This window comes from Bufo bufo, chromosome 1 (genome assembly GCF_905171765.1).
Source record: "Bufo bufo chromosome 1, aBufBuf1.1, whole genome shotgun sequence".
Lineage (NCBI taxonomy): Eukaryota > Metazoa > Chordata > Amphibia > Anura > Bufonidae > Bufo > Bufo bufo.
Genome location: NC_053389.1, coordinates 265,200,056 through 265,222,471, shown reverse-complemented (window position 1 = coordinate 265,222,471; position 22,416 = coordinate 265,200,056). Strand labels below are relative to the sequence as shown.

The 22,416-nt window shown below is 44.3% G+C and overlaps 1 protein-coding gene across 1 annotated transcript in view; it reads left to right on the top strand.

Moving 5' to 3' along the window:
* The window catches only part of LOC120986958 (troponin I, slow skeletal muscle-like), a 113,447-nt gene that overhangs the window by 75,343 nt on the left and 15,688 nt on the right, over nucleotides 1–22,416 (top strand). Inside the window, exons 5-8 of the mRNA XM_040415639.1 lie at nucleotides 4,747–4,878; nucleotides 5,568–5,657; nucleotides 8,190–8,363; nucleotides 11,770–11,885. Coding sequence (XP_040271573.1) covers nucleotides 4,747–4,878; nucleotides 5,568–5,657; nucleotides 8,190–8,363; nucleotides 11,770–11,865 — 492 coding nt within the window. The 3' untranslated portion in view covers nucleotides 11,866–11,885. The remainder of the gene's footprint in view (nucleotides 1–4,746; nucleotides 4,879–5,567; nucleotides 5,658–8,189; nucleotides 8,364–11,769; nucleotides 11,886–22,416) is intronic.

Genomic DNA, 22,416 nt, shown 5'->3' with positions numbered 1-22,416 from the left:
ACCGGTCACGTGTTGTATACTGATACATCACCCCTGCAGCCTGTAATCACAGACCAGAGCGATAGCACTGGAAATGGTGGGGAATTAAGTGGTAACTGTCCAATGTTTTATTACTTTATAAAATGTAAGGGGTCTGGAGATATTTGATATCTGATGTCAGGCAACCCCTTTAAGCTCCCTCTAGTGGTAGCTGCAGATAGCCAGAATGTTACTGCTTATATCTGTGTCTATGCAGAGAATTTGGCTCTGTGTCAGATGCTATCAATATATTGTAACACTTGTAGATAGGGACAGACATGGACAGTGAGCCCTGACCTGGAACCCAGCCCACTTTTCCTAGCTACTTGCAGGTCAAGCCCTAGGTAGCAAGACCGCAAATGGTCGACAGTCCCTATGCTACTAAGGTGCAGAGACAGACAAACACCAAGAGATAAAAACAACACAAACGGATAGTCGTGCAAAAATGGGTAAGAACCAGGTGGACAAAGCAGTACAAAAACGAGAGACAGAGAGTAATCAAAAGACACGCCAAGATCAAATACCAGACTGGATCCACAGTACAAATAATGTGAGACAGAGAGATCAAAAGCACAAACAAATCCAAATGAATCTAAGAACCAGGAACCTACCCAGTGAGCCCAAACAACACTATCACTGGCACTGGTATATGGAAGGAGTTTAAATAAAGCAGTGAGTCCCTGGATCATTACTCAGAACACTAGCACAAGGAATAGATCAGCAGAGCATTCATCCCACTGCTAGTCTCCTCCAGCACACGCCCGCTGTGGGGAGAAATAAAGCATTGCATCCTATTGCTAAGGATGCTGTTGCATCACCAGGGGGCATGGCTTAGCAAAGCGTCTGTTCAGGCGTGGTCTCGACGAAGCTGGAGATCTCGCTGCTGGAGGTCGGACAGGTAAAGTTGGGACATATATATTTAAAAAATCAATTCAGAATGTTGCAACTATTTTTCGATAAAAAATAGCATTCAAGGATGAAGATTTACTTTAAAGGAAGTCTGTCAGCAGTTTGACCATACTAAACTACTGTCAGTACTAGATCAGGGAGAGCAGGACAAATATAACTTTTGTAGAGTGCCCGGGGTGTGGTGCTTCACAGCTCTTCCCCTTGGCCCTGACAGCTGTAAAGGTCTCTTGATTGGTCTCCTGGTGGCTTAGAGAGGAAAGATTGTGAAGCAGCGCAATGTAGAGAACACATCACAGTAAAGCCCCTCCTCCAGGGCACTTGCAAGTGGCAGAATAAAACTTCATATCCACACTACTCCTGATAATAAAAGCTCCACAAAATCTATGTTTATCCTTCTGTCCCCAGTCCTTACTTAGTGCTTTCAGTAGTTTTGAATGGTCAAAAATGCTGACAGACTCCCTGGGAGCACTCTGTGACCCCATAAAGTCAGACACATCATTTATAAAGCCAGGAGTGTGGCCAACACACAGGTCAGTCATTGATCTCTTCTTCGCTCCTTGCCTCTATGGTACCGATTTTGCTCTATTTTGAATTTTTTAATAAATGGGAACAGCAAAATTATTTGGGGCATCATTTTTGGCACTGTTTATGTTGCAGACATTGTTAATGGCGCAATAGTTGGGGGCACTTTAGCTGGCACTATTCATGAAGAATTTCTGGCAATTATTTTAATAGGGGCACTCCAGCTAGCATGATTTTTATTTTTTAATTATTTTTTTTTTGGGGGGGGGGGAGACTTTGGCACTATTCATAAAGGTATTCTGGTTGATACTTTTTTTTTATGGGGTTTCTTCAGCTGTCAATTCATGGTGCCACTCCAGTGGGCTCCTTCTTATCATTATTCGATTATCATTATTTCATCTGAAGTCGATTCGCTCATCCCTATCAACTATGAAAAAGTCTGAACTAGAGGACACTATTACAACCACAAAACAGAATAATAAAGTGGGCTGGAAAATAGCTGCCCCTGAGAAAGTGGGGTGACAACTGATATAGTTGCCATTAAAGATCCCACATGGGTTTTCAACTGGACAGAAGTTTCGCAACTTTTCTGGAAATTGTAATAATTTTTGGTGAACATGTCCTTTAAGGGGTTTGTAAAGCACCTCAGATGCAAATATGTTTTGTATAGTTTATGCCATGTACTCTGTAGATATCTTATACAGCCAATTCTGCCTTATCTCCCTGCCCAGAAACGCCACGAAGTGTCTCTATGAATCAGCAAGTGACAAACAAACAGCGCAAAGACATAATCCATGCAAACATCACACACACAGTACATTATCAGCACTCTTACCTCCGGGCTGGTTTTACATCTCATATAGCTTTCTTAGATGGAAACACTTTGGATATACGATTCATACATCTGTGTGACACAGCAAAAAGCAAAAATAATAATTTTATATAATACTGCAGTAATTATTTAAAAAAATCTGGTAATTGCTATGGAACTCATATTGGTTACTATGTACAGGATAAAAAATAGGTTTACTTTCTTTGTATTCTGGTCACGTGTGGTTGTGGTACTTTACCTCAGCTGAGCTGCAATACCAAATAGGTTGGTACGGCATGTTTTCTGTAAGAAAGCAGCCATGTTTTTGTAACCCTGTATAACAATATATTAGTTCACATAAATGGCCACAGAGATCAGTCTAGTTCTTCATTATGGTAGAAAAACTAGCACTAAACTTCCCTCAGAAAATGGGAAGAACGGCCATATTGGTTGTCACTCCATGAATGAGGTTCTCAGAAATGGTTGACCATTTATTACTTAGACTCTAATTCAAAGATAGAAACCAATATGGCAGCACATCTTGTCCTTACCGTTTTGCCAAAATTGCCACCGCAACAAAACTGAATTTAGGCTTTAAATTCTGATTTACTCATGTATGGACAATTTAGGGTTTGTATGGAAATCCTCTTTAAGCTTCTGTCATTGATAGCAAACTTTTAGTCTACTTTCACTCTGGCGTTTTGGCTTTCTGTTTGTGAGGTCCGTTCAGGGCTCTCACAAGCGGTCCAAAACGGATCAGTTTTGCCCTAATGCATTCTGAATGGAAAAGTATCTGCTCAGAATGCATTAGTTTGCCTCCGTTCTGTCTCCATTCCGCTTTGGAGGCGGACAGCAAAAACGCTGCTTGAAACGGAGCTAAACGGACCCGTTCTGACACACAATGTAAGTCAATGGGGACGGATCTGTTTTCTATGACACAATCTGGCAGAATAGAAAACGGATCCGTCCCCCATTGACTTTCAATGGTGTTCAAGACGGATCCGTCTTGGCTATGTTACAGATAATACAAACGGATCCGTTCTGAACGGATGCAGACGGGTGTATTATCTGAACGGATCCGTCTGTGCGGATCTATGACTGATCATCACCAAACGCGAGTGTAAAAGTAGCCATAAAAACTCAGACCTCCTGGAACCAACTTACCTGTCTGGGCGGCGCGGTGTCATACGTGATGCCGGGCCACACCCTCATGATGCGCTACCCAGCCACGCCCCCTGGTAATGCAAGCGCATCCATAGAAATGGAGTGCATACACACTGGGGGAGATTTTTCATGCTTTATTTGGCATAGGTGTGTTGCTATGATGCAGGGTGAGTGATTGCTCAGCCTGCCTATGTCTGGGTTATTGTGTTCTGGTCCAATGGGGCGCCGGGGTCCCTGGACCTACCAGGTTCTGATCCAGGGACTCAGCGCTCTATTCAAATCCCCTGCTGCCAATACACCCTTGCCAGTTAAAGGTTTTACTCCCTTGCTGTGCTCCCTTGCTTTGACCTCAGCTTGCCTTTGACCACGCTCTGCCTTGTGATTTGGTACTGTGACCCCCGTCTGGTTCTGAACAATTCCTGTACAACCACGTTTTTGTGTTTTCTCATCTCAGCAGAACAGGGAACGTTGACCAGTTGCGGACTTGCCACTTAGGGCTTGCACTGCAAGTAGGCAGGGAAAGCAGGCTGGGTTCCAGTCAGGGCTCACTGTTTGTGTGTTTCCTGCCTACTGTGCTGAAACCTCCAGGTTGCATTTTGGTCCTCACTACTGCTTTTTCCTGTCTGCACCGGTGACAGTTCATGCACACAAGTCACCCTGCAGCCAATTGATGGCCTCACATAGGACATTACTGCTGAGGTCAGTGAATGGCTTTAGTGGTGAACCAATTTCACAGAACTTCAACGGTGCAGCCAGTAAAATAAACAGTAGCAGTGAGGACCAGAGCACAGCATTGGAGTAACCAGGGGTAGAAATGGGCGAGTATAGATCCTTTGGTTATTTTATACCATTTACAGAGGCTGCCCAAGTTTTAACTTGGAGAAATCATCTATGATTCTTTAAGGTGCCCGTACATGGTGTGGTCCAGCCACAGGACGCTAATGCTGATTACTGCTATTGGCGGGCCACACCTGTATTTGTTATTATTTAAAAGAGCAAGTAAAGGTTCTGCCTGTCTAATAGTGGTAGTGGATTAGGTGTGCATGCTGGGAGTTGTAGTTTCACCACAGATAGAGTGCAAAGGTTACCGATCCCTGGTTTAGAGGCTTCAGTTCTTCAAGGCTTCTTCTGCCATGTTCAATTATTTAGTCTCTTATGGAAGAAACATTTGTGATAATTTGTTACAGTGTAACGGAATGCCTTTAAGATTGACTCTATGGATATCAGATTCTAGACAGATCAGATTCTGGCTTTCGACCATCTAACATTGCATTTTTTAGATCTAATTCGCTGTTTTTTATATTGAGCTCTTTCTGTCATAGACTCTTATGCTTGCAAAAGCAAGTGAAGATTTAGAAAGAGAGATCAAAGAAACCGAAGAAGAAAAAGCAAGAAATCTCAGTGAGAAGGTTCCTCCTTTACAGTGTCATGGGCTGAGTATCCAGGAGTTACAGGTAATAATCGCAATCTAGATTTGGACAGTTGTCATTTGTGAATCTAAGGATGATGAGTGGCATGTAGTCTGGGACATTACAATGAGGCTTGGAAGTATTACTGCCATATTAAACATATAAAAGGGGATGCCTGGTTTAGAACAGGGTTCCTCAACTCCGGTCCTCAGGGCCGACCTGCCGGTCATGTTTTCAGGATTTCCTTAGTATTGAGCAGGTGATATAATTAGTGTCAGTGCATCAGGACTTACCACAGGTATTCATTCTGAGGGATATTCTCAAATCGGGACCGGTAGGTGGGCCTTGAGGACTGGAGTTGAGGAACACTGGTTTAGAAAACTCTTTTTCAGATACCCTCTTAGGGAACTCACATTTACTGGATGGAGTCCAAAATTCAGGACCCACATCTTTTAGCCAGAGCAGAGAACAGCTACAAAGACAATCTCTTGCTCTAGAATGCTGGCACGCCCATGTATTATTCCGACAGCCCACTGATATCTATGAGAGATGTGTAATTCATTATTTCCCCTGTGGTGGTGCTGCAGGGAAAATCAACATTTGCTGCAATCTTTTCCAACAGATTAACGACTTGCATTCCCCATGTTACATATTAGTTATACATTATACATTAAACATCGTATATACATTCAAATGAGGATGCTAATGATGTGTACATAACTTTTTTCTTTTAGCAATTATGCGCAAAACTTCACAGACAGATTGACGTTGTTGATGAAGAACGTTACAATATTGAAACAAAAGTAAAAAAGAATGGTCTGGAAGTAAGATTTCTCCAATTCTATATTATTAAATGCTTCTGGGCCTGCTACTGTCTACACAGCAGGTCCACTCATGACCCTACAAGCACATGTAGACATTGTACAGTTTTTTTGTGCTTCTGTTGATCACAACTAAAAGCCTGCCTCTCCCTGGTTATCATGTTACTGATTACATGGTTACCTGGGAGCAGGGGTGGACTGGCCATAGACCCTACAGGGAAATTACTAATGCACCTGGCTGGCTGAAGAAACTTCCCTTCTGCATTCAACTGTATGGCTGTTCTCAGGAAGGAGTTAAAGTTGAATGTTTAGGCCAGCGGGGAAGGGGTGCTTTGGGGGGTGGTTCGGCAGTGTTTGAGCTGCACAGTTTATTTGTGTCTGCTGGGGCAGTATTTTATGCTGCACTACAGTTTGCTGGCTCCTCCTACATATATTGGCCCTGCCTTCTGTCAATTTGGACCCACCTACAACATGGGGCAACTTTTAGTTCCCAGTCCGCCCTTGCCTGATCTTAATAGTTTTTTTACAATGAAATATTATAGTATGAGTAGGACCAACTTTATACTCTACGATGCCCTGTGTGGTACCTTCTTTCAGCGCCCTCCCATATGACATTGTACAACTAACCATGCAATACAGTGTCTAATTATAAGATTGGTAACTAATCCAACAGCACATACTGTAAGCGTAATATACTTTACAGTGTCACTAATTACTATTTAAAGGGGTTATCCAATTTCAGAAACATTCCTCCCATGTGACGGGCCCCTCACAGGAAATATACTTAACTGGGTCCCCGCTCTCGGCGCTGCTCCTGGTCCCCGCACCGCTGCTTCTTCCTGCACAAGGATGAAAACATCCGGTGTCGGGGACGAGCAGCCAATGGCAGACGGGGACGAGCCTCCCTAGCATCACTGGTGAGGCTAGCGAGGCTCGTCCCCATCCCTGCCTGCCATTGGCTGCTCCCTCTCCAACACCGGATGTTTTCATCGGTGTGCAGGGAGAAGCAGCAGCAGCGGTGTGGGGACCAGGAGCGGCGCGGGGAGCGGGGTAAGTATATTACCTGTGAGGGGCCCAGCACATGGAGAGGATGTTTCTAAAATTGTATAACCCCTTTAAACACCGCCATATAGTGCTCAAATAACACTAACATACAGTGACCAACAAACTCCACATACATGCAGTACCTAAAGTAATCTAATAGTAGTGCCCTGCAAGGTCTAAATGATAGGGTTATAAAATCAATATGTGGTGGTCTCATGCGTGACTCGCCAGGGCATTTGAGGTACCCCCTCAGCCCAGGCCTCTGATACATCCTGTACAGGTCACACATCCCTGAGGCCGGCCCTGTGTATGAGACAGTTTTCCTGTAAGCGAGGCTGTTACTAATATCAAAGCCTTTGTTAATATGTTGATATATCACAAAAAGCAAGCACCGCAGTATCTATTTTAAATAGGGTACTGCTCGTGCGCAAAAAAAAAAATACAACCAATAACAGCAAGAAGCACATGAAAAAGGACAGAAAGGCGCACACCAAAAATCACATAATTAAATCTCAAATTATATTAATATCCAAAACATGATCACAGAAAACATAAAAAATCATTAACACCAATGTTACATACAGTAGGAGGTGTACAGCAAAAATAATTAATAAACCTACACCTCCCACACAATCCGCCCCTAAAAAAGTGAGAAAAGGTACCAAATTAATACAAAAAATACAAAATTTGACCAGTGCATATAAAGCACAAGTGAAAATGAGTATAACAACTGTAAATGACTTCAATGATGTCCATTGAAAGTGTTGAATATCTGAAAAGAAAAATACAACATTCTCGATAATTAGTGATGCAAAAGATAAGACAAATATGCCCAAAATGGTACTTAAAGTAAAATACTAGTCTCACATATCAAGTATGGTGGACGGACCAAAGCTCCACATGTATAGCAGCATCTGCAGCTTCTTGCTGTTATTTGTTGATATTTTGTGCCAAATTCTATATTTCATAAAGTATGCCCCCTTGTTGGTTAACTCTTTTGTGATGTCCACGTAGGGTCATTTTCCATAAAATGGCCGCCGATAAATGGTCATGTGATCAGACACATTATTCAGCCTTTCCATTCAAATACACTGCACTTGTACTGTTGGGAGTTTAGTGCAGGCGCAGTGTGTAGAATGGAGGAAACTGAGTCATGTGTCTGCGGCCGTCAGCGGCCATCTTATGGACAGGACTGCTATGTGGACAGCCATATTTCATGGCATCTTACATACTCACTGCTCAACACTAGCCAGAAAGTGTCCAGCCCCTTTAATTACATCCTAGAAAATGACAATATGAGCAATTCTCTCATACACATCTTCTGCCAGTGCCGCTGCTGAGAAGGGTGGCAGTCCTCCACGTCACTGCCCTACAGGGGCCATTAGTAGACCTGGATTGATGTCTCATTTTCCATGCTGTCCTGCACCTCACTAACACCGCTGCTGGGTATCTGTCTACAGCTTTTTGAATTTTGATATTTTCCTCTCATAGATTGATGCCTTAAATCAGAAGATTTTTGACCTCAAGGGAAAATTCAAGCGTCCAAACCTGCGCAGAGTCCGTATTTCCGCAGATGCTATGCTTAAAGCCCTCCTGGGTTCCGCACAGAAGGTCTCTTTAGATCTGAGGGCCAACCTGAAATCAGTGAAAAAGGAGGACGAGAAGGTAAGTCGCCTGACATGAAGATATTAGGTTAAGTCCACTGAAGCATTGGGCTTACTGAACTTTTTGACATTCAATAATTGTACCATGTATGGACAAAGCGTGACATCAGAACTGTGCTGTGGGCTTTGAACCAATCAAATGTCTCCTCCTTGCTGCTCCTTCTCCAAGCTCCTCCTCATGCTGCTTCACTGAGTTACTGCAGCTGCATCCCCCTCCTTCTTCTCTTCTATGTAATGTTTTATACTAGATGGATTTTTTGGTTGAGAAAGGTAGCTTCTGCAGGTAGGGAAAGGGAAACCATGCTGGAGGGTAAGGAAGATGTCATTTCTCCTAATAAGATAGTCTACTCAGTTTCACATATGCACCTGTAGTACTGATTGATGGTACATGTTAAAGAAACAGCTGTCCTATCAGATTACTTAAAGGGGTTGTCTCACTTCAGCAAGTGGCATTTATCATGTAAAGAAAGTTAATACAATACACTTACTAATATACTGTGATTGTCCATATTGCTTACTTTGCTATCTGGATTCATTTTTCCATCACATTATATACCGCTTGTTTCCACGGTTACCACCATCCTGCAATCTATCAGCAGCTTGCACACTATAGGAAAAATCATCGGCCTGTCTGGTGGCCGGGACTGTGGGAGCGCACATAGGCTGGTGCTTTTTCCTATAGTGTGCAAGCATGACCACCACTGCTGGACTGCAGGGTGGTCGTGACCATGGAAACGAGCAGTGTATAATGTGATGAAAAAATGAATCCAGCCAGCAAAGGAGGCAATATGTATAATAACAGTATATTAGTAAGTGCCTTGTATTAACTTTCTCTACATGATAAATGCAAATGGTGAGACAACCCCTTTAATACTTGCATTTCCTATGAAATAACAATTTTCTAAGCTATGCCGTTTCTCTGTTATTCCTCCTGGAAAAGTATGAATACGTTTGTTTTGTTCCATTTCCCGTGTTAGTGGGGCCTATCCCTACACACTTTGACCCTGTTCAATTTGTGCTGACAGTGGCAGACTGTGTAGAGACACCTACTATGGACAAGGGGGACGGTAACACCAGTTTGTCCACTTAGTCATACATTTCCAGGAGGAATAACAAGGGAAAGGTACAATGCAGAGTGCTAAGGGTACTTTCACACTAGCGTCGCTGGATTCTGGCAGGCAGTTCCGTCGATCCGATCCGGCAATCTGTATGCAAACGGATGCCATTTGTAGACGGATCCGGATGCGGATCCGTCTCACAAGTGTATTGCAATACCGGATCCCTCTCTCCGGTTTTCATCCGGAAAAACGGATCCGGTATTTATCTTTTTCACATTTTTAAAGGTCTGCGCATGCGCAGACCGCAAAACCGGATCCGGCATTAATGCATTTCAATGTAAAATAATGCCGGAAAGTGTTCCGTAATTTTGGACGGAGAAAATACCGCTGCATGCTGCGGTATTTTCTCCATCCAAAAACCGTACAGTGACTGAACTGAAGACACCCTGATGCATACTGAATGGATTACTCTCCATTCAGAATGCATTAGAATAAAACTGATCAGTTCTTTTCCGGTATTCAGCTCCTAGGACGGAACTCAATACCGGAAAAGAAAACCGCTAGTGTAAAAGTACCTTAAGAAATGATGCTCCAGAATTGCACGTATTCAGAAAGTGTTTGTAGGGGTCATGTCACTTTTTTCTCCTGGGGGGATATGTGCCCTTGGGTTCAGCAGTGCATTACAAGGAGGGATTTTGCTTCCTTGAGATCTGGTCTCCTTATGGTGGTCTCTCTCTCTCTCTGTCTGTATCCCTTACCCCCGGAAGCCCAGCTGTAATCATCATTGTAGGTCTTTGTAATTTGTTGCTGTAGCCTCAAAAATTTATAGTAAGGATCTGTCGCTTGCTTCTGCTACTAATCCCATAAACCTGATGTTTGGGTGCAGCAGGTTCTATGAGTCTCAGGGATCAGCAACAGTAATAATTGTACTGTCAGCCTCAGGCTGTTTAGCTTGCTGCTGCATTTGATGCATATCAGGATTCAGAAATGGATTCAGATTTAAGAGGGTTGTCCAAGATAATTAAAAGTCTTGGACCCCCAAATGGGGCAAAATAAAAAATGCTGATATACGTGACACTGTTCTCTGTGCCACCAATCCGGATGCTTTTCTACAGACTGCAGTGGTGATGTACTGGTATACGGCACGTTTCCTCAGCAGTATACCACTCATGTGTCATGGCTAGACAAGCTATATTGATGCCCAGGGCAAATGTGGTAACATGGAAATAGTCCTCACAGCCGGCAAAGTTACACCTTTTAAAAGCACTGCAATTCTCAAAAGTAGCATCGCACTGTGCTTGGTGACCCAGTGGTACCTTGTGTACTTCTGTTTTATTACTCACTGGTATTTACTGTACTCAACTATATATACTGTGCCCCGTCCCAGTGTTAAAGGGAATGGCAGAGTATTTTTTATTTACCATAGTGCTAGGAGCCTGGTAAAATAATAAAAAGCCATATCTTCCTGCACCATTGCTATCCAGCACTGCTGCCCTGTCTTCTACCCCGGGTTTCAGCTAGTGACGACGTATTGTTTTAGCTGCAGCTGTGACGTCCTGTATGCCACAGAAGCCAATAACTGGCCTCAGCGGTCTTATGCTGTATATTGATGATCAAGAGCTCTGCTTCTACCTACTGGAATTATGAGGGGGAGATTTATCAAACTGGTGTAAAGTAGAACTGGCCTAGTTGCCCATAGCGACCAATCAGATTGCACCTTTCATTTTCCAAAGGAGCTGTAAAAATGAAAGGTGGAATCTGATTGGTTGCTATGGGCAGCTAAGCCAGTTCTACTTAACACCAGTTTGATAAATCTCCCTCTTAGTTCCTGGTAAACCAGGGGCATAGTGTTCTCAATAGTATAAAGTGGTACCCTGAGCTATGCAGTCCCTGCTGTCACAGCTTCGCAGTGCCAAGACAACACCGTCATATAGAGCCCAGTAGTGTAGTGCACTGGCATTGTGTCCCTTTACATAGTGCCCAATTCACAGTGGTTTAGTGCCCAGTGGTATTTTACTCTAGGCCAGCTTACACAGTCATGTTGTACCCTTGCTCTGGGGATGCAATAGATTAGTGTTGCTGCTCATGTAGCGCACTGTATTACTGAGTCACCCCAACCCAACTCAAGTGGCATAAATGATATAGGGTTGTCATGGGGTACTGACTAAGGTGATGTTGTGGTGTGGTGTACTGTAGGTGACACACAGGCCCTCTGGAACTGCAAGTATTGATATTGGGGGGCAGATGATGATGGCCACCTGAGACCAATGCCCATTTATTTTCAGTCGGTAGCATTAGACCCCTTGAATTCTGAATGTGGTTCATTGGTTATTTTTTGTTCTGTTACAGGAGAAAGGTGTTGAGGTTACTGACTGGCGTAAAAATATTGAAGCCATGTCCGGTATGGAGGGCAGAAAGAAGAAGTTTGACACCAGTAACGCATAAGAATGCAACCAACTCTACAGGTAACAATCTTCCTCTTCATCAGCCTGAACGTGGTGGAATACGTGTCAGAAAGAAAATGTCAGTCACTGGTCCAAATGCCCACTGTAGGTCTCTATGTCGTATTAACTAATCCCATTGCCACAGTCACTAGTCCCAGTACAACCATCTCCAGTCCCATTGTTTTAGTCACTCATTCCATTGCCTAGAGACTACACTAGAGCATATTACAATGACGGGACGGGCTGACCACTAATGTGTATGGGCCTGTCCCAATGCTTTCCCAAAGGCGGATGTCAGGAGAATGAAGCATCAAGAATGTTGGGTTTCAATATACCTGATCCTTTGATAAGCTACTACAAGCATCTTATTCCCCTATCCCCGTTGAGAAGACACGCACACTCAGTGGAAGGGAGGAATACCTGCCAGGCTAGGTTCACATCAACGTTTCGTTTTCCGTTCTTCTGATCCGTATGAAGAACATAAAAAAATAAAAATAAATGGATCATTTCCACCAGAGATCCGTTATTTTAGACTGGAGAAAAAGTCCCTCATGAAGGACTTTTTCTTCCGTCCAAAATAACGGATCTGAGACGGAAAGGGCTTACACAGACGCAAAATGTGCACGCATAATGGATGTTTAAAATACTGGATCAGAAGAACAGAAAATGAAACAGTGATGTGAACCTCCCCTCAGCTAAATGAGAGTTCATCCCACAGCTATGTAATACATATGGCCTCCTGTAGCCGGTAATTCCACTGATTATTTCACTTGGTCTTGCACACTTTCCATCACTTGACTTCATACACTGGTCAGCCATTTGTTTTTTTAGTTATACAGGGTGGTCCACGAAAAAGTATCCCATCTCCAAAACTTTCTAATAGTAAATTAGTCTTAGTTGTCCATAGCAACCAATCAGAGCTCAGCTTTCATTTTTGCAGAGCCCTGTAGGAACTGAAAGCTGAGCTCTGATTGGTTGCTATGGGCAACTAAGACAGATTTACTATTAGGCAGTCTGATTTGGAGATATTTGAGGACACCACTTCAACACTTTGGCTGGGGGGCTCAGTGGAGCTGATGTTGTGTTTTATCCTAATGAGAGAGATTTCATAATAAGGATTTGGAGAAGGGGCAGAGGGATAGCAGAGCAGGGAGAGGATTGTGCTGCTACTAGGGGGCTCATACCATGGGGGAGTAATAAAGCCCACCATAAAGCCCCCCACCCCCAATAGAAATAATTCTCCTTATAGTGTGACAGTGCAAAAAATACCCCCTTGTAATGCCCCCAGTTGAGCTAGTGTCCCCATAGTGCCTCCATAATGTGCCAGTATAATATACCCCTATATAGTGCCCCCAGTAAATACCCCCATAGTGCTCCTCTCCCCCCTCCTCCTAGTGCCCCCCATAATGTACCAGTATAAAATGCCCCATATACAGTGGCCCAGTAGATGCCCTCAGTGTCCCCCAAAATTAGTAAGTATAAAATACCCTTTCTTAGTTGCCCCTGTAGATGACCCCATAGTACTCCTCTCCCCCTTCCCCATAGTACCCACCATAATGTGTCCCAGTATAAAATGCTACTGTACAGAGCCCCCCATATAAAATACCCCTTCTTTGTGGACTCAGTAGATGCCCCTATAGTGCCCACCAATAATGTGCCAGTAAGAATCCCTTCATAGTGCCACCCAATAATGTGCCAGTAAAATGTGCCAGTAACAAGAGCACCCCCCCAATCATGTGCCAGTAACAAGAGCACCCCCCAATCATGTGCCAGTAACAAGAGCACCCCCCAATCATGTGCCAGTAACAAGAGCACCCCCCAATCATGTGCCAGTAACAAGAGCACCCGCCAATAATGTGCCAGTAACAAGAGCACCCCCCAATCATGTGCCAGTAATAAGAGCCCCCCCAATCATGTGCCAGTAAAAGTATTGTACATATAAAAAGAACAAAAAAACAGTTAGGCCCCTTTCACACGGGCGAGTTTTCCACGCGGGTGCAATGCTTGAGTTGAACGCATTGCACCCGCACTGAATCCGGACGCATTCATTTCTATGGGGCTGTACACATGAGTGGTGATTTTGACGCATTACTTGTGCATTGCGCGAAAATCGCAGCAAGCTCCATTTTGTGCGTTTTTCACGCAACCAGGACCCATAGAAGTGAATGGTGCTGCGTGAAAAATCGCGATTTTCACGCACGGTTGCTAGGAGACGATCGGGATGGGGACCCGATCATTATTATTTTCCCTTATAACATGGTTATAAGGGAAAATAATAGCATTCTGAATACAGAATGCTAAGTAAAATAGGGCTGGAGGGGTTAAAAAATAAAATAAAAATAATTTAACTCACCTTAATCCACTTGTTCGCGCAGCCGGCATCTCTTCTGTCTTTATCTGTGAGGAAAAGGACCTTTGATGACGTCACTAGGCTCATCACATGGTCCATCACATGATCCATCACCATGGTGATGGACCATGTGATGAGCGAAGTGACGTCAAAGGTCATTTTCCTCACAGATGAAGACAGAAGAGATGTCGGCTGCGCGAACAAGTGGCGAGTTAAATATTATTTTTTAACCCCTCCAGCCCTATTTTACATAGCATTCTGTATTCAGAATGCTATTATTTCCCCTTATAACCATGTTATAAGGGAAAATAATACAATCTACACAACCTTGAACCCAAACCTGAACTTCTGTGAAGAAGTTCGGGTCTGGGTACCACAGTCAGTTTTTTATCACGCGCGTGCAAAACACATTTCACCCGCGCGATAAAAATTGAACAACGGAATGCAATTGCAGTCAAAACTGACTGCAATTGGGTACCTACTCGCGCGGGTTTGCCGCAACGCATCCGGACACGCTCGTGTGAAAGAGGCCTTATACTTACCTCCATGTCAGCGATGCAATGGCTTCTGGCCTGTGTCCCGCGCTGTACGGCTCAGGCGGCGCGATGGCGCCTGCATCGGCCTCTGATAGGCTACCGGCTGCCGACATGCCTCTCCCTCCCCTGCCCCGCTGCGGCACAGCCATCTGTATTGCTGTCCTGAGGATAACGATATGACTATGGAGATGAACGCTTCCACAATGGAAGCGCTCATCTCCCTGTGCCCTGCCGACGCTGCCCCCCACTTTTTACCAGGGCCGCGCCGCCAGCTCGAGGGGGGCAATTGCCCCGTTGCCCCCCCCTCCCCCTAGATCAGCCAGTGGTGACAACCCCGTGCCAGGATTACTGTAACCACAAGGCTTATAGCCCAGCTTTCCTATACTCCAGCAAGGCATATCTGCCTAATAATGCACTGCTCAAAAAATAGGGAACACAAAAATAACACATCCTAGATCTGAATTAATTAAATATTCTTCTGAAATACTTTGTTCTTTAGGCTACTTTCACACTAGCGTTCTGCTGTCCGCTCGTGAGCTCCGTTTGAAGGGGCTCACGAGCGGAGCAGAACACTTCCGTCCAGCCCTGATGCAGTCTGAATGGATGCGGATCCGCTCAGCCTGCATCAGTCTGGCGGCGTTCAGCCTCCGCTCCGCTCGCCTCCGCACGGCCAGGCGGACAGCTGAACGCTGCTTGCAGCGTTCGGGTGTCCGCCTGGCCGTGCGGAGGCGAGCGGATCCGTCCACACTTACAATGTAAGTCAATGGGGACGGATCCGCTTGAAGATGACACAATGTGGCTCAATCTTCAAGCGGATCCGTTCCCCATTGACTTTCAATGTAAAGTCTGAACGGATCCGCTCAGGCTACTTTCACACTTAGAAAATTTTCTAAGTTTTAATGCAGACGGATCCGTTCTGAACGGATGCGAACGTCTGCATTATCGGAGCGGATCCGTCTGATGAAACATCAGACGGATCCGCTCCGAACGCTAGTGTGAAAGTAGCCTTACATAGTTGAATGTGCAGACAACAAAATCACACAAAAATTAAAAAATGGAAATCAAATTTTTCAACCCATGGAGGTCTGGATTTGGAGTCACACTCAAAATTAAAGTGGAAAAACACACTACAGGCTGATCCAACTTTGATGTAATGTCCTTAACCACTTAAGGACCACAGGTTTATACCCCCCTAAAGACCAGGCCCTTTTTTACAAATCGGCACTCCACAACTTTAGCGGTTTATTGCTCGGTCATGCAACTTACCACCCAAATGAATTTTACCTCCTTTTCTTCTCACTAATAGAGCTTTCATTTGGTGGTATTTCATTGCTGCTGACATTTTTACTTTTTTTGTTATTAATCGAAGTTTAACGATTTTTTTGCAAAAAAATGACATTTTTCACTTTCAGTTGCAAAATTTTGCAAAAAAAAACGACATCCATATATAAATTTTTCTCTAAATTTATTGTTCTACATGTCATTGATAAAAAAAAATGTTTGGGTAAAAAAAAAATGGTTTGGGTAAAAGTTATAGCGTTTACAAACTATGGTACAAAAATGTGAATTTCCGCTTTTTGAAGCAGGTCTGACTTTCTGAGCACCTGTCATGTTTCCTGAGGTTCTACAATGCCCAGACAGTACAAACACCCCACAAATGACCCCATTTTGGAAAGTAGACACCCTAAGGTATTCGCTGATTGGCATAGTGAGTTCATATTTTTTGTCACAAGTTAGTGGAAAATGATGTTTTTTTTTATTTTATTTTTTTCTTACAAAGTCTCATATTCCACTAACTTGTGACAAAAAATAAAAACTTCTATGAACTCACTATGCCCATCAGCGAATACCTTGGGGTGTCTTCTTTCCAAAATGGGGTCACTTGTGGGGTAGTTATACTGCCCTGGCATTGTAGAACCTCAAATGTGTGGTAAGTAGTTTGAAATCAAAATGTGTAAAAAATGACCGGTGAAATCCGAAAGGTGCTCTTTGGAATGTGGGCCCCTTTGCCCACCTAGGCTGCAAAAAAGTGCCACACATGTGGTATCGCCGTATTCAGGAGAAGTTGGGGAATGTGTTTTGGGGTGTCATTTTACATATACCCATGCTGGGTGAGAGAAATATCTTGGTCAAATGCCAACTTTGTATAAAAAAATGGGAAAAGTTGTCTTTTGCCAAGATATTTCTCTCACCCAGCATGGGTATATGTAAAATGACACCCCAAAACACATTTCCCAACTTCTCCTGAGTACGGAGATACCACATGTGTGACACTTTTTTGCAGCCTAGGTGGGCAAAGGGGCCCATATTCCAAAGAGCACCTTTCGGATTTCACAGGTCATTTTTTACACATTTTGATTTCAAACTTCTTACCACACATTTGGGCCCCTAGAATGCCAGGGCAGTATAACTACCCCACAAGTGACCCCATTTTGGAAAGAAGACACCCCCAGGTATTTCGTGATGGGCATAGTGAGTTCATGGAAGTTTTTATTTTTTGTCACAAGTTAGTGGAATATGAGACTTTATAAGGAAAAAAAAAAAATAAAAATCATCATTTTCCGCTAACTTGTGACAAAAAATATAAAATTCTAGGAACTCGCCATGCCCCTCACGGAATACCTTGGGGTGTCTTCTTTCCAAAATGGGGTCACTTGTGGGGTAGTTATACTGCCCTGGCATTTTCCAGGGGCCCTAATGTGTGGTAAGTAGGTAAATGACCTGTGAAATCCTAAAGGTGCTCTTTGGAATGTGGGCCCCTTTGCCCACCTAGGCTGCAAAAAAGTGTCACACATGTGGTATCGCCGTATTCAGGAGAAGTTGGGCAATGTGTTTTGGGGTGTATTTTTACATATACTCATGCTGGGTGAGAGAAATATCTCGGCAAAAGACAACTTTTCCCATTTTTTTTTATACAAAGTTGGCATTTGACCAAGATATTTCTCTCACCCAGCATGGGTATATGTAAAATGACACCCCAAAACACATTGCCCAACTTCTCCTGAGTACGGCGATACCAGATGTGTGACACTTTTTTGCAGCCTAGATGCGCAAAGGGGCCCACATTCCTTTTATGAGGGCATTTTTAGACATTTGGATCCCAGACTTCTTCTCACGCTTTAGGGCCCCTAAAATGCCAGGGCAGTATAAATACCCCACATGTGACCCCATTTTGGAAAGAAGACACCCCAAGGTATTCAATGAGGGGCATGGCGAGTTCATAGAAATTTTTTTTTTTGGCACAAGTTAGCGGAAATTGATTTTATTTATTTTTTTCTCACAAAGTCTCATATTCCGCTAACTTGGGACAAAAATTTCAATCTTTCATGGACTCAATATGCCCCTCACGGAATACCTGGGGGTGTCTTCTTTCCGAAATGGGGTCACATGTGGGGTATTTATACTGCCCTGGCATTCTAGGGGCCCTAAAGCGTGAGAAGAAGTCTGGAATATAAATGTCTAAAAATTTTTACGCATTTGGATTCCGTGAGGGGTATGGTGAGTTCATGTGAGATTTAATTTTTTGACACAAGTTAGTGGAATATGAGACTTTAATAATAATTTCCGCTAACTTGGGCCCAAAAAATGTCTCAATGGACAGAGGGGTGAAAATGTAAGGACAGAGGGGTGATCAATGACAGGGGGGTGATCAATGACAGGGGGGTGATCAATGACAGGGGGGTGATCAGGGAGTCTATATGGGGTGATCACCCCCCTGTCATTGATCACCCCCCCCTATAAGGCTCCATTCAGATGTCCGTATGTGTTTTGCGGATCCGATCCATGTATCCGTGGATCCGTAAAAATCATACGGACATCTGAATGCAGCCTGACAGGGGGGGTGATCAATGACAGGGGGGGTGATCAATGACAGGGGGGTGATCAGGGAGTCTATATGGGGTGATCACCCCCCCTGGAAGGCTCCAGGGAGACGCCTGTATGTGTTTTGCGGATCCGATCCATCTATCAGTGGATCCGCAAAACGCATACGGACGTCTGAATGGAGCCTTACAGGGGCGTGATCAATGACAGGGGGGTAATCAATGACAGGGGGGGGATCAGGGAGTCTATATGGGGTGATCACCACAGTCATTGATCACGCCCCTGTAAGGCTCCATTCAGACGTCCGTATGCGTTTTGCGGATCCGATCCATCTATCAGTGGATCCGTGAAAATCATGCGGACGTCTGAATGGAGCTTTACAGGGGGGTGATCAATGACAGGGGGGTGATCAATGACAGGGGGGTGATCAGGGAGTCTATATGGGGTGATCACCACAGTCATTGATCACGGCCCTGTAAGGCTCTATTCAGACGTCCGTATGCGTTTTGCGGATCCGATCCATCTATCAGTGGATCCGTAAAAATCATGCGGACGTCTGAATGGAGCTTTACAGGGGGGTGATCAATGACAGGGGGGTAATCAATGACAGGGGGGTGATCAGGGAGTCTATATGGGGTGATCACCACAGTCATTGATCACACCCCTGTAAGGCTCCATTCAGACGTCCGTATGAGTTTTGCGGATCCGATCCATCTATCAGTGGATCCGTAAAAATCATGCGGACATCTGAATGGAGCTTTACGGGGGGTGATCAATGACAGGGGGGTGATCAGGGAGTCTATATGGGGTGATCACCACAGTCATTGATCATGCCCCTGTAAGGCTCCATTCAGACGTCCGTATGCGTTTTGCGGATCCGATCCATCTATCAGTGGATCCGTAAAAATCATGTGGACATCTGAATGGAGCTTTACAGGGGGGTGATCAATGACAGGGGGGTAATCAATGACAGGGGGGTGATCAGGGAGTCTATATGGGGTGATCAAGGGTGAATAAGGGGTTAATAAGTGACAGGGGGGGAGTGTAGTGTAGTGGTGCTTGGTGCAACATATTACTGAGCTACCTGTGTCCTCTGGTGGTCGATCCAAACAAAGGGGACCACCAGAGGACCAGGTAGCAGGTATATTAGACGATGTTATCAAAACAGCGTCTAATTTACCTGTTAGGGGTTAAAAAAACACATCTCCAGCCTGCCAGCGAACGATCTTCGCTGGCAGGCTGGAGATCCACTCTCTTACCTTCCGTTCCTGTGAGCGCGCGCGCCTGTGTGCGCGCGTTCACAGGAAATTTCGGCTCACGCGAGATGACGCCAATGGGCGTTAGCGTAGCCTGGGGGAGCCGCCGCGATGACGCCTTTCGGCGTTACAGTTGCGGCAAGTGGTTAAAACAAGTCAAAATGAGGCTCAGTAGTGTGTGTGGCCTCCACGTGCCTGTATGACCTCCCTACAACGCCTGTGCATGCTCCTGATGAGGTGGCGGACGGTCTCCTGAGGGATCTCCTCCCAGACCTGGACTAAAGCATCTGCCAACTCCTGGACAGTCTGTGGTGCAACGTGACGTTGGTGGATAGAGCGAGACATGATGTCCCAGATGTGCTCAATTGGATTCAGGTCTAGGGAACGGGCGGGCCAGTCCATAGCATCAATGCCTTCGTCTTGCAGGAACTACTGACACACTCCAGCCACATGAGGTCTAGCATTGTCTTGCATGAGGAGGAACCCAGGGCCAACCGCACCAGCATATGCTTTCACAAGGGGTCTGAGGATCTCATCTCGGTACCTAATGGCAGTCAGGCTACCTCTGGCGAGCACATTGAAGGCTGTGCGGCCCTCCAAAGAAATGCCACCCCACAGCATTACTGACCCAATGCCAAACCGGTCATGCTGGAGGATGTTGCAGGCAGCAGAACGTTCTCCACGGCGTCTCAAGACTCTGTCACGTCTGTCACATGTGCTCAGTGTGAACCTGTTTTCATCTGTGAAGAGCACAGGGCGCCAGTGGCGAATTTGCCAATCTTGGTGTTCTCTGGCAAATGCCAAACGTCCTGCACGGTGTATCACCCTCATGGAGTCGGTTTCTGACCGTTTGAGAAGACACATACACATTTGTGGCCTGCTGGAGGTCATTTTGCAGGGCTCTGGCAGTGCTCCTCCTGTTCCTCCTTGCACAAAGGCGGAAGTAGCGGTCCTGCTGCTGCCACCCAAATGAATTTTACCTCCTTTTCTTCTCACTAATAGAGCTTTCATTTGGTGGTATTTCATTGCTGCTGACATTTTTACTTTTTTTGTTATTAATCGAAGTTTAACGATTTTTTTGCAAAAAAATGACATTTTTCACTTTCAGTTGCAAAATTTTGCAAAAAAAAACGACATCCATATATAAATTTTTCTCTAAATTTATTGTTCTACATGTCATTGATAAAAAAAAATGTTTGGGTAAAAAAAAAATGGTTTGGGTAAAAGTTATAGCGTTTACAAACTATGGTACAAAAATGTGAATTTCCGCTTTTTGAAGCAGGTCTGACTTTCTGAGCACCTGTCATGTTTCCTGAGGTTCTACAATGCCCAGACAGTACAAACACCCCACAAATGACCCCATTTTGGAAAGTAGACACCCTAAGGTATTCGCTGATTGGCATAGTGAGTTCATATTTTTTGTCACAAGTTAGTGGAAAATGATGTTTTTTTTTATTTTATTTTTTTCTTACAAAGTCTCATATTCCACTAACTTGTGACAAAAAATAAAAACTTCTATGAACTCACTATGCCCATCAGCGAATACCTTGGGGTGTCTTCTTTCCAAAATGGGGTCACTTGTGGGGTAGTTATACTGCCCTGGCATTCTAGAAACCCAAATGTGTGGTAAGTAGTTTGAAATCAAAATGTGTAAAAAATGACCGGTGAAATCCGAAAGGTGCTCTTTGGAATGTGGGCCCCTTTGCCCACCTAGGCTGCAAAAAAGTGCCACACATGTGGTATCGCCGTACTCAGGAGAAGTTGGGGAATGTGTTTTGGGGTGTCATTTTACATATACCCATGCTGGGTGAGAGAAATATCTTGGTCAAATGCCAACTTTGTATAAAAAAATGGGAAAAGTTGTCTTTTGCCAAGATATTTCTCTCACCCAGCATGGGTATATGTAAAATGACACCCCAAAACACATTTCCCAACTTCTCCTGAGTACGGAGATACCACATGTGTGACACTTTTTTGCAGCCTAGGTGGGCAAAGGGGCCCATATTCCAAAGAGCACCTTTCGGATTTCACAGGTCATTTTTTACACATTTTGATTTCAAACTTCTTACCACACATTTGGGCCCCTAGAATGCCAGGGCAGTATAACTACCCCACAAGTGACCCCATTTTGGAAAGAAGACACCCCCAGGTATTTCGTGATGGGCATAGTGAGTTCATGGAAGTTTTTATTTTTTGTCACAAGTTAGTGGAATATGAGACTTTGTAAGGAAAAAAAAAAAATAAAAATCATCATTTTCCGCTAACTTGTGACAAAAAATAAAAAATTCTAGGAACTCGCCATGCCCCTCACGGAATACCTTGGGGTGTCTTCTTTCCAAAATGGGGTCACTTGTGGGGTAGTTATACTGCCCTGGCATTTTCCAGGGGCCCTAATGTGTGGTAAGTAGGTAAATGACCTGTGAAATCCTAAAGGTGCTCTTTGGAATGTGGGCCCCTTTGCCCACCTAGGCTGCAAAAAAGTGTCACACATGTGGTATCGCCGTATTCAGGAGAAGTTGGGCAATGTGTTTTGGGGTGTATTTTTACATATACTCATGCTGGGTGAGAGAAATATCTCGGCAAAAGAC